The 13365-nt window shown below is 38.9% G+C and overlaps 1 protein-coding gene across 1 annotated transcript; it reads right to left on the bottom strand.

Moving 5' to 3' along the window:
* Positions 1 to 3712: 3712 nt before the first annotated feature.
* Positions 3713 to 12600, bottom strand: ubac1 (UBA domain containing 1). The gene is made up of 11 exons (XM_044330078.1): positions 12496 to 12600; positions 12130 to 12269; positions 10418 to 10538; positions 10259 to 10332; positions 10040 to 10147; positions 9783 to 9885; positions 9098 to 9206; positions 8626 to 8908; positions 8277 to 8363; positions 7888 to 8026; positions 3713 to 6298 (listed from the first exon to the last, which is right to left on the bottom strand). Exons 2-11 carry the CDS (start codon positions 12265 to 12267, stop codon positions 6183 to 6185), a joined length of 1278 nt encoding a protein of 425 aa, XP_044186013.1. The 5' UTR covers positions 12268 to 12269; positions 12496 to 12600; the 3' UTR covers positions 3713 to 6182.
* Positions 12601 to 13365: the final 765 nt, after the last annotated feature.

The following is a 13365-nucleotide window of genomic DNA, read 5'->3' as shown; positions in this document are numbered from 1 at the left end:
GTGAAGGCAACTACTGCGCATGCGTGATTACTTTCCAGACTGTTATTAGTAATACGTGTGATAACCATAACGGTCAAATTCACCACTCCACTACATTTCAGAGGGAAATATTGTACTTTTCTACTCCACTACATTTATTCGACAGCTTTAGTTACTTTTCAGATTAATATTTGACACAATGGATAATATAACAAGCTTTTAAAATACAAAATTTAGGGAATTGACTTAAACCACAAGCATGTCCATTTTAACCCTCTTGAATTATTACTTTATTCCAGTGTGAATTGAACAGGTTCACAATTTTTCAAGTCTGCCTTAGAACAACAGTCAGGAGCCCAAATGAACATTGAAATAGGTTTTTCTTGCTCTATTCATTCCTGTTCATACTGACCATTAGAAGATCAATTCATAATACCCCTACAATGTAAGTGATGGGGCCTCCTTCTGTGCAAAAATGTATTTAAAAGTTTATCTGAAGCTAATATGATGCTTCAGTCATGCAAATGAGTCAAATCAAGTAGATATCTTTCAGTGTGTCTGAATGTGTCCAACATCTCTTTGCAAAGAGAAAAAACTGAAAAAGCATCTCAAAGAAGAATTACTGAGTTTAAGCTCAAATTCCTGATTGTGAAAGTTCAATCCAAACACTTGTCCTTTAACAAAAGTACCTTTGAACCGGTGTTTTGAAAATACTTTTCAATGACGCTTTGTTTTGTTGTTTAGTCGTCCCTGTTTGGTTAAAAGTGATAGGCAATTTGAAGCTATTAGCTGTCAAAAGGTGTAATAAACCTTTTATTTCTCCAGCACTTAAGGCAGACTTGAAAAAATGTGAACCTATCCTTTGATATATATACAGTTTGTCTATGTACATGTTTTTGTTATTGTAGTCTTGTGTTGCCTTTGTGACATTGATCAATGGTGTCATCTAGTGGTGAACAGTGGTATCAGAGGCATTTCAGTAGTTTTGCCAACACTGATTTGTACAGTGGTGGAAGAAGTACTGAGATCTTTTACTTAAGTAAAAGTACATAAGTGTTTGCAGAAAAATGTACTTAAAGTATCTAAAGTAAAAGTAGTCATTATGCAAAATGGCCCAATGTTATATTTATCACACATGTATATATATGATTTGAAAATTAAAATTGATTCATTGTTGTGTACATGTAAGCAGCATTTTTATGTTGTCAAGGTAGAGATAATTTTAACACCTTACACTGTTGAATTGTCTAATCTAAATATACCGATGTATATAATGCATTGGTATATTTATAATGCATCTATACACCAATCAGCCATAACATTATAATCACCTTCCTAATATTGTGTAGGTACCCCTTGTGCCCCTAAAACAGCTCTGACTTGTCAATGCATGGAGTTCAAAAGACCTCTGAAGGTGTCCTCTGGTATCTGGCACCAAGACGTTAGCAGCAGATCCTTTAAGTCCTGTAAGCTGAAAGGTGGGGCCTCCATGGATTGGATGCTCGATCGGATTGAGATCTGGGGAATTTGGAGGCTAAGGCAACACCTTGAACTCTTTGTCATGTTCCTCAAACCATTCCTGAACAATTTTTGCAGTGTGGCAGGCTGCATTATCCTGCTGAAAGAGGTCACTGCCATCAGGGAATACCGTTGCCATGAAGGGACGTACTTGATCTGCAACAATGTTTAGGTAGGTGGTTCATGTCAAAGTAACATCCACGTGAATGCCAGGACCCAAGGTTTCCAAGCAAAACATTGCTCAGAGCATCACACTGCTTCTTCTGGCTTGTCTTCTTCCCATAGTGCATTCTGTTGCCACCTCTTCCCCAGGTAAATGATGTACACGCACTAGGCCATCCATATGATGTAAAAGAAAAAGTGATTCATCAGACCAAGCCACCTTCTTCCATTGCTTCATGGTCCTATTCTGACGCTCATGTGCCCATTGTAGGCACTTTCAGTGGTGGGCAGGGGTCAGCATGGGCGCTCTGACCAGTCTGTGGCTACACAGCCCCATATGCAGCAAGCTGCAATGTACTGTTTTCTGACACCTCTCTATCATAGCCAGCATTAATTTTTTCAGCAATCTGTGCTATAGCAGCTCTTCTGAGGGATTGGACTAGATGGGCTAGCCTTTGCTTCCCATGTACGTCAATGAGCTTTTGGCCCCCTTGACCCTGTCGTAAGTTCACTGGTTGTCCTTCCTTGGACCATTTTTGGTAGGTACTGACCCCACAAGACCTGCTGTTTTGGAGATGCTCCAACCCAGTCAATTAGCCACTACAATTACCCCTTGTCAAAGTCACTCAGATCCTTACACTTGCCCATGTTTGCTGCTTCCAACACATCAACTTCAAGAACTGACTGTTCACTTGCTGCCTAATATATTCCACTTCTTGGCAGGTGCCATTTTAATGAGATAATCAATGTTACTCATTTCACGTGTCAGTGGTTTTAATGTTTTGGGTGATCGGTGTATCAGTGAGAATGTTAGTTAAAGTATAGTGTGACCTTCTATGGTGGAGTTTTGTAATATCAAGAAAATCAGGCTTTCACTGCTATTGTCTTGCATCAGTATTACTATTCCAACAGGGAGGTCTAATTCAAGTATATATTTCAATCTCCACTCATTCAATTTAGGCAATGTTTTATTTTTTAATACAGTTATCTTGAATGACTCATAAAGCACCACTGATCATTTTTATTGTAAAGTTTATAAGATTATTCACTCAGGTAACAATGCTACAGTGGGTGCAAGAGGGTCAAAAACATCAAATATGGAGAAAGACAAACTCTCCACACTTTGGTTTAATTCTAGTATTTAATAATGAAGACCAGCTTTCAGTCACTGGTCCTTCAAAAGGGTAAATGTTTGACAAAAGGGAATATTGGAGCTTATAATGACCTTAAATAATATGTATGGGAAGTGCAGTTGTTAGTATCCAAATACAAAGTTCTATAGATGCAACATATCAAAAAAAAAAAAAAAAAAAGATAAATAAATGCAGAGAACAATCAGGAAAAATCAATATGAGGAAATACTGCACAAAGATTTGGGAGGCTGTCATAAAGTGCAGTACGTCCAACCCTCAAATGCATCCGTAAACACCATGAACGTTATGATGCTTGTATCAAACCCACATGATGTAGTCTAGTGTTCTGTACAGTTATAAAATAGAAAAAAGTTAAAACAAATGTCTAAAAAAGTTGGTAAATGTTCAACATACAGTAAATAGTATTGGTGACAAAATGCACTCAAAGTATCAAAAAGTACTACTTAGGCCCCTGTCAGTATTATATTAACACTGTATATTATTGGATCATGATGCATTGAAATGTGAGTGTATTAATGTTTTAGATGGTTTAGGTGAAGATCATTTTAATTGTTTTATATACTTTATGGCACTTTCATCTGTAATTCATCAAATTTTATGAACTGATCACGTTTTGTTTGTAAAATCTTCATCTGCACAATAACCAGTAACTCCAGCTGTTATATACATGTAGTAGAGTAAAAAGAAGTGCAGTATTTCCCTCTAAAATGTAGTGCAGTAGAACTTTACAGTAGCAGAAATTGTAATAAACCGAACTGAATACCTCACAGGAAAAATCTGTAATACATCTCTGTAGTTCTTTGTTCTGACAGTAAATAACACTCCTTCCCTCATGAAGTTGTCCTGCCACTATTTCGCTAACCGATCATACAATTAAAAAAACACAGAATCCAGAAGAGTACAGCCACAAAAAATAACTTTAATGCAATAGTGATTTAGATGCCAGTAGCCACGAGGCTGTGTGAATGAACAGAGTGTGAGAGTATATTGCATAGGTTGTTGATCTGGGACAGTCCTGCATGAAAGCTGAGTGAGAACATTAACCTCCAACATTTCTTCAGTGTCCCCAAGCAATACAGTTCAGTTTGTTCTTTTCTGTTCCTGTCGACCGATTTTAAATATTTCAGCATTTTCTGTGGACCTTTTTTTTTTTTTTTTTTCTTTTTAAACGTACAATCTCCCAATGTTTGTTTGAGGATATTACAGGAGAGAGATGTTTTTGTATTCATTGCCGATGCAAAGCATGGAGGTGGTGAGACAGTTGCTCACTGTGGCCATGATAAAGATCCATGTCGCTGCAGTGCAGAAAATGTGCAGAGAGGCTTCCAGAGACGTGCACACATCCTGTGTAGAAATCCTCCTTCATTCAAAACTGTTGCATTTCTTTAAATCACACTATGACCTACAGTACCAGTCCATAAGCACATTTTTTTATAATGGTTTGTAAAAACAACATTTGAATCATTTAATTTTTTTTTTTTTTCACATTTGTAGATTAGCTTTGAGGTTTGCTAAAAATTTTATAAATAAGAACAAGTTTCTAGTTTGGCTTTGATATAAATAATGCAATAATACATAGTTCAAACAAACACTTCTTTCTAAAAACATTTAAATATTTTCAAATATTGCATTTACGAAACCATGTCTTGTGGTGCTCTTATTCATAAGCAAAGTTCTAGACAGATTAGTTAAAGCCATTTTCAAATGCCAAACTAGAAGGGGGTAAGCAGAGGTTTGCTAGAACGACAGGTTTAGAAAAACAATCTCAGCCTCCCTGAGCAGAAAGTCACATCAATACCACATTTTAAATATTGAATAAAAACACTCAAAAGCTTGGCAAAACACACCACCCTCCATATGGTTTTTAAACTCTCGATACAAGGCGGTGAGGCGTAGCTCGCCGCCTTGTATCTGGAGATTTGAAGTACTCAATGCAAAGGCTAATATTGTGTATCACACTACCCATTGCAGTTCACACATCTCTAACACTCAAATCAAATATATTTCTTTACAGGTCAACGGAGTTCCATGTCCTTGCTATTGCACAGAAATACATGGTATTTTCAATGGGTACATCTACTGACAAGGCAGGTTATATAAGTGACATTTTGGTTTGGTTTGACAGCATAAATGTTCTTTGCTCTCAACAGAAAAAAAAAAAAAAAAAAAGTAAACCAAAAGACCAACATTGGTTGTGTCTCAATTTCCATGTAGTATTTTCTTTTGTGTGTAAGAAGATGCTTGCACCTCTGCAGCATGAAGTGAGCATGCATCTTCATTCATTCAAATTTTACATTAAAAGGCAACCCCCACCCCCCCCTTTTTTTTGATTAGGCTCCACTTCATTTAAAATCCCATACAGACCCTTCTTTTAACTTCCTCAGTGCTGCAGTGAGCGATATTCATAGAGGTGAACAAGTGCTAAATGAGCGCGACATGATAATATGACATTCAAGAGCACATTGACAATAAACACACAGGCATAATATATCATTTTCTTGTAAAAACATGACTAGACAGAAACAGTTTAGTGTACAGCTTTCCTCTAAAAAAAAAAAAAAAAAAAAAAAAAAGGCGAGAAAGCCAAATAAATATTCTTGAAGAAGCTCGAGGACAAAATATTCTCCTCTATAAACTGAGAGGCGTTTGACCTACAGTGACCTCGCAGGCGGGCTCTCACGGCCGAACGGAGAGAGAGGTAATGTGTCTGAAAGCCCATTTTAAATGAGCTTAACAAACACTTAACTTTGACCACCAGCCTCTCAATTATAAAAGGAGGTATTTAGATGAAAACAAGACAAGGAGGGGGGAGGAGGGGGGAGACGAAACAAAACATGATACTGACAGAAGGTCATACACACATTCACAACTGATGAAATGTAACAATTTAAAGAGACAGACAAAACTGTAATTGATATTTAAATATTGCAAAACATACAAAAACAGTTTTCTTTGAAGTGTAAACATTAAATTGATGTCTGATGTCATTTTTGCACATGGAGAAATTATATAAAATAAATCATGTCTGTCATAACTATAAATTGTTCTCATTAAAATGTAAAAACAACATACTAAATATCAATTTTTATTATTACTGTAATAATAATGTTTATGTTAACATTTGTTTTTGTATAAGTGTTTTTACTGTACTGTTATAAATAGTTATATGTGTAACACCTTATTTCAAACTCCTCCAGCTTTGTCTTTACAAGGCAAAAACAATACTTGTGTCTCTGTCTCAACCAGATACACACACACACACACACACACACACACACACACCCACCCATCCATCCATACACGCACGCACGCACGCACGCATACACACACACAAGCTGCCACAGTCACACAGGGGTTCACCAGGAGGCTCTATGTGCGATTGAGGGTCTGGAAGATTCTGGATATTTGGAGCATGACGGGGCCGGTCTCGGGGTCGTTCATCCACTGGGTGCTGTTCAGAGGATTCTCCAGCATGTCTTCAAACGCTGCACACAAACACAAGTCACACTGTTCAAAAAAATATATCTGATAACTCCAGAAGCTTTAAGAATTAAAAGCATCCTTTCCTATTCTGTCAAGATACTTTCATTTTGTTGTTTCATCGTCTTTAATGTCATTGTATTTACTAGATTTTTTTGATGAATTGTATCAATTTTCTTTTTTAGTACTTATGATCCCTCAGCCTGCCCCATCCAGAGCCTTGTAACCCAAAAGCATCTTATCTATATGATTGTAAAATCCAATCAAAGAAGCTAAAATCAATCAAAGTTACAGAACATGAATTATAAACACTGTAGACTTTTAACTGAGTGTGAAGCTTTGTTTTCATACTGAAAAGTGAATTTCAAGTAGGCCTATAAAACATTGAGGCTGTTTGCGTAGTTTTTACAACAGTTACGCTTTGTGATGTATTTTTCAATATATAGCATGGCTTACAGACTGTTAAATATGCAAAGCCTCCTCATCATCACCTTCAACACCACAGACAGCCCACGTTAAGAAGCTTTTCACAGTGTCTGCGTGCACTTGCTCTTAAAAAGGTATACTATGCTGGATTTTTGGGTTCGTGTTTGTAAACACACAAAGTTGGCCCCTCCTCCCCGGCTCGACACCAGAGTGAGAGAGAGAGCAGCGGTGGTCGAGCGAGCTAGAGATCGAATGAAGAGAGCAAGCGGTGCTGACGAGAACAAAGCCGCGAATCAAATAAATAAAACTTTATTTTCTGATTGTTTCATAGCAGTTATGTTCAAAAGTACGAATAAACACATCCACACCTCTGCACAACCCTGCAGGAAGGTGCCGCATTGCCGGATTTTGTGTGAATGCAGAGCTTCATCCTGTCCACTGTGGCTTCTCTGCTCTGTGTGTGTGTGTGTGTGTGTGTGTGTGTGTGTGTGTGTGTGTGTGTGTGTAGCTCAGCCCTGCGCTCGGTCAAGCAGAAACACAGACCTGCAGCTCTTTATAAATCCATGACATAGAGACAGAGAGCAGCGCAGAGGAGAGAGATGGAGACAGTGATGTAACCTGGTCGCTACGCTACGAGCCCTGACCTCACACCCTGTGCACTGTTATTGGCTGGGGGTTAAACACCCACTGCCCAAAGTCTGATGCCCAAAAACGTCCCGAACACGGCAAAATAATAAGAAAATACAGGCAGAGGGCAGAGTCTCTGCAGATACATACACCACCACACACTTTTAGTGCCTCATAAGTGATGACTGGGAGGGATTAGTTTTGTTTGTATGAGTCTATATATGTTTTTTTTCCCCTGCATAATATACCTTTGAATACTGCTTTGGGAAAGGCATGTAGAAATTTAGGTGTTTGTAGAAACGCTCTTTGGAAACACTCTTAACTTATAAGGTTGATCGTTATTGGGTAACGAGGTCCACGAGGTCCAGGTCTGCTTCAGTGAGTCATTGAGCCTGTAGCTGCAATGAAGTTAAGTTAATACCAGAAAACAACAAGTTTTCACTATTACTTGGGGTAGAATTTTTCTTCAAAGTGTGATTTTTAATGTTTACAAACCCCCCTAACAATCTTAGCTTTTCCACTGAATCTAATTAGACTGTACCGAGCAGAGTCTTGGGATTGGTTAAACCCAGCTGGACCACTGGATTCTCCAGAATGGCTTGGAACAGCGGGCTGTTGGTGTCGATGCCTTTGTCCAGGTCTTCTGGAGAAGGTTTCCTGTCTCCCAGCAGCCACTCGCACTGCAAAACAGAAAAGCAAGTGTGAGAAGGCAAAATCTCTTTCTTTTTGTGAAAACACAATGATCTCTTAAGTAAGAGTTCAGGACAGCTGACTGCTGTCACCAGAGGCGAAATCCGGGCTTTCAAGCTGAAAAAAAAAGTCTATAGTATCAAAAACAGTTGGGGCAGAATGAACCAGTCCTGGAAAACTCTACTGTAGACCAATTTCTCAAATTTAGTACTGCTGTATGTTGTGGATGTGTAAACTTACCGCAGCGTCCTGTTGGTTGTTATTCACTCTCAGAGCATCAATCACCTCCTTTTCATCAAAGCCCATCTCCATCAATGCAATGACAGCCTGAAGAGAAAAAACAGAAAAAGAATTGTGTGTTCAGGTTTCTCAGGAACAGTGTGTGTAGGCGTGTCATTGTGTTGAAAACTGTCAAAACTGTCTTAATACAGACGTACAGTACCAGTCAAACGTTTGGACACACTTTCTCAATCACTGATTGGTACTGTAGGTATACTGGCAAACCCTGCCCTTAACCTAGCAGGTGTTATAATGAGAGAGGTCAATAATAATCCAAGTATGAAAACCCAAACTAGACAAAGCCACCCACTCTTGAGTCAGGTCTGAACTCCCGTTTCCTCCGGATCCTCTTGAAGATCTCTGTGAGCTCGTCCTGCCTGTTGCTTTCGTCTGTGCTGGACTGGTTTGAAAGGCTGCGGAGAAGGTTAGGACCGGACGCTGAGGCCGAGGCTGAGGCTGAGGCAGAGGGGCCTGGTGTGGCGGCGGCCGTAGCTCCCGCTGCTCCGGAAGAGTCCTGGCTAGGTAGCGGCGTGTCTACAGAGGGGTCGTCTACGTGCTCGATCAGCCATTCCATCGCCTGGGTCACCGACATGCTGCGGGGAGAGGAGATTAAAAAAAATAATAATAAAAAGTCTAAATAAGACCAGTAAAAACTCAGAATGTGTCCTCCTTTCTGTGGAAGTCTTTGAGCCCGTTCTTTCATATAATTTCATAGTAAATTCATGCCGTAGATGATTCCAAAGATGTTTTGTGAAGTTGTTGTCAAACTAATACAGACTCACTGGTTCAATCTAAGAGCTTTGATGGCTCTGCTCTCGGGGAAACCCATCTCAGTGAGCTGCTGAAGAGCTGTTTCATCCACTCGATCCTCTTCATCTTCATCCAACATGGCTACAAGACACATAAACACAAAGAGATCTGAAACAAAAGGGTTGGGCAATACCGATGAAATGAAAAATAATCTTTAGGATCCGTTTTTCCAGCAAAAATATATGTTGCAATGTGGTTTAAATATGTGAAACACATGAAAAAATACTCTGATGTCAAACAAAACTCTAAAATATCTGAAAGACAGTACATAGAATATCTAATATCTCATTTTGTCAGAGTTTTTAAACAGAATACAGTTTGTTTACAGTTCAGACAAGGGCAAAGTTAGCACGGTTGTCTCACAGCAAAAGGGTCCTGAGATTGACCTCGACACAGCCAGCTGCAGCCTTTCTGTGCAGGGTTTACGTGTTCTCCTCGTGTCTGTGTCAGCAAACTGGGAGCGCTCCAGTTTCCACCCACAGGTCAAGTGGAAACCCTGTACTGCCCTTAGAAGTGAATGTGTTTGTCTGTTATAAACCGGCAGCTTGTCCAGGGTGTAACCCGCCTCTTGCCCAATGTGTGCTGAGGTTATATGATCCTTGACAGTATGAGTGATTTAAAAACTTGTAAATGATTGTAAGGCATTGTAAGTTTTACCATTGGCCTTTTTGAAGAGCTCAACAGCGTCAGGATTCAAGGCAAGAAGCTTCTGGGCAACTTCTATGAGAGAAACCAGGATTTTTCTAAGCTCCGTCTGAAACTGGAACAACACAAACACACACCTAAAAATCAATACTATCTTTGACACACAATCAAATTCTGAATAGTTTAATTCTTATTCATAGAGTCTGCATGTTATGTTTAACTTTTTTAATAGACTCTGTAGGCTGAATCCGTTCCACAAAGAACCTTACATCTCTGATGTTGTGCTGGGTAACAGTGCGGTCGGTGTGGCGTGTGGAGAGGTTGGCGGTGGCTTTCAGGATAGCATCTTTATCTGGAGCCTTGTTATCTTGTTTTTTCTGTGACAACCAGGGAACACAATGAATACAGATAATAAAAAGCAGGTGTAATAAGATAAAAGAAATGCTTTCTGTTCTGTTTAAAATAAGCCGACAGTTGATTAAGCTTACCTTTTCATCTGCGCTTACGTCTGCCATCTTTGGAAGAGTCGGTGGTGGTCTTTTCTTTATGAGCAGCAAAACATCTACAACATATATGAAAGATGGTCAGTTCACATAAATCAGTGTGGTATGCATGCTTTTTGTAATTATGCCAAAACTGTTTCATACCTTTATCTTTGAGATTTTCGTCAGCGACGGTTTTCGTGTCGGTGAGGACTCTCTCTGTAGCAGCGTGTATAAGTTTATGGTGGGTAAGTGTTTTGGGGTCTTCTAGACTTCCATGTACATACTATAAAATAAGCACAATATAGTTGGGATGTTTTTTTAAAATAAGAAAACAAACAGTGAACAGGTGAATTACTCTGTCAATTACTTTTTCAACACATTAAAAGAACATTTAGTCTATAAACTGTCAGAAAATAGTGAAAGATAACTCACAGTTTACAAAGGGACGATGTAGCGTTTTCAAATATCTTTTTTGTCCAATCAAAAAGGTCCAAAACTTTAAGATATTCAATTTATAATCATATGGAACAGTAAAGCAGAAAAAGTTGAAAATGTTATTTGATTTGTTTTTAGTTAATCGCTGAGTCAATAAATTGGTTACCTGACTGTCAGAAACAATTCATTGACAATAATTTTCATCTCAATCAATTGTCAATCAAAAACACCAAACATTCTCTGGTTTCAGCTTCTCTAATGTGAGGATTTGTTGCTTTTCTCTTTGTTTTAACTTTGTAAATCAAATATCTTTTGAGATTTAAACTGTTGGTCGGACATGACAAGACATATAAAGACATTCACTTGAGCTCTTGGAAACTGTGACAGCCCTTCTTTGCTATTTTCTGTTATTTATAGACTAAACTATTACAAGACGGGTTCACAATTTTTCAAGTCCATCTTAAAACAAAATTCAGGCTCAAATGAACATTGAAATTGGTTTGTTTTTCTTGCTGTAATCATTCCTCCTGTTCATACTGGCTATTAAGATAATGCACTTTGAGGCCAAAATCCACAAGTCTCCTTCTGTGCAAACATTTATTTAAAAGTTTATCTTAAGCTAATATGAGGCTTCAGCATCCAAATTAGTCAAATCAAGTACATATTTTTCAACTTTATAAATCTTTCAAATGTGGCAGATATCCACTCGATATGACTAACTCAGACTGCTGACGCCTCCTATAAGCTTCAGATAATCTTTTAAATGCATTTTTGCACAAAATGACTGTGGATTTTGGCCTCCATCACCTACATTGAAAGCACATTTGAAGGAGACCTTTTAATGGCCTGTATGAGCAGGAGGAATGATTACAGCATGGAAAACCTCTCACACATACATATGTGTGTATGTGTGTGTGTGTGTGTGTGTGTATGTGTGTGTGTATGTGTGTCATCATCATTGGTGAATATCAAAACAAACATGTAGGCAGAATAGAATAAGCAACTGTCATCATGATGCCTGTACACATGTGTTGCTGTTATACAGAATCTGTGCATTTCCCCATGTTGTCATAACAAACATACAGTAGACTGCAGCTTTTAGTTAGGCTTTAGGCCATAGAAGGAGAAGATTAGATGAGCTGTGTAATAATAGTCTGAAAAGAAGCATGCCTCTTAGGATAGCCACTGCAGAAAAGGGACTGAGTCGGACTAGCTAGCTTGAGAGGGGCAGCCAACCTGCTAAATTATAAATAGCAAAGTCTACCCAGTTACTATAAATACAAAGCCAGTGACACTGACAGTTTACACAGAGGGCATGGTAGCCTGCAAACACCCCAGGCAGAGGAGTGACAGGACAAAAAAAGCAACGAGGAAGATCCCCCCCCTTCACCCCCCACCAACACACACAGACACAAACACACAGAGAGAGAAAAACCTACATGTTTCAAGCACTTCTCCTTCAGTTTCTCAACAGTGGTGTCTTCCGTGACCTCCTCCAACCACTCCGTGCCGTCCATTGTGCAGATGTGTATTTTCAACACTTTCCCTGCGAATATCTTCTCCTCCTGTACGAACATACCTGCAGCCGTGAGAGTAAAGAGTACCAGTTCAGTGACGTTAGCTAGCAGCAGTTGCTATGTGCTCCTAGCAAACTAGCGTGCTAACGTTAGCACCCAGCTAGCCGTCGTCCTGTAAAATCCACCGACAACAGAGCAAAAGCGAGCACCGATTAGCTGAGGGCCATTTTCAGTTTCCTCTATCGGTCTGCGGTGCGGTAGCAACCGATTAGCGTGTTCTGTGCTCACCCGGTTGTTTATTTTGCCCAGTTAACAAACAGGCAGCCAGCCAGCGAGTACCCTATTTTTACTGTAATATTTGAACTTTGAACTTCAACGGTGCTACTACGGGTGCATCATGGGAGTGGTAGTTCTTTTACGTCACAGCCCAAACTGGTTCAAAAAGCACCCATCAGCTTTATAAACAGTGTTGGAAGAAGTGCTCAGATCCTTTATTTAAACTGTTCGGTATTTTATTTCATATTTTATTTAATTTGTTTTCCCTTAATCTCTGATAAGAAAGGCTGAACTGGGCATAGCCATTTTTTATACAGTTTTTTATACAGTTATGCATATTTTTATAGAGTCTATGGGCACAGCCTACAACTGCTCCTGAGCCCCAGATCTCCAGGGGGGCCCAAAAGTGTGTCAACTGGTTTGTGTTCATTTAATTGGAGAACTGTGTATGAATATGCACCACTAAACATAATATCAACTGACACAAAAAGGACCATTGACTATTACGTTCTCAGTAAATTGATTAATGTTTGGTCTATATAATGTCAGAAAACAGTGAAAAATGCCCATCATACTTTTTTTAAATCTCAAGATGATGCCTTCAAATGTCTTATTTGTCTGAGAAACAAATCGAATTGAATTGATTATATAAAACAGAGAAAATTAGAAGGTCTTCACAACTGTAACGCTGGAACCAGGGATTTGGGGCATTTATGCAAAAAAAAAAAAAAAACAATATAAAGGCCTTAAGATGGGTTCTGCTTTATTGCCTGATCTTGTGGCTGCGTCTTTTAAGAATTTCAATACCTTCATTATTTTATTTTTGTGTTTACATGTTGCATATTCCTTAGTTTATGTGTTTCAATTACCACACAGAAAACT

This window comes from Thunnus albacares, chromosome 2 (assembly GCF_914725855.1).
Source record: "Thunnus albacares chromosome 2, fThuAlb1.1, whole genome shotgun sequence".
Classification (NCBI taxonomy): domain Eukaryota; kingdom Metazoa; phylum Chordata; class Actinopteri; order Scombriformes; family Scombridae; genus Thunnus; species Thunnus albacares.
The sequence above is the reverse complement of the archived record's forward strand: the minus strand, read 5'-3'. Positions and strand labels throughout refer to the sequence as shown.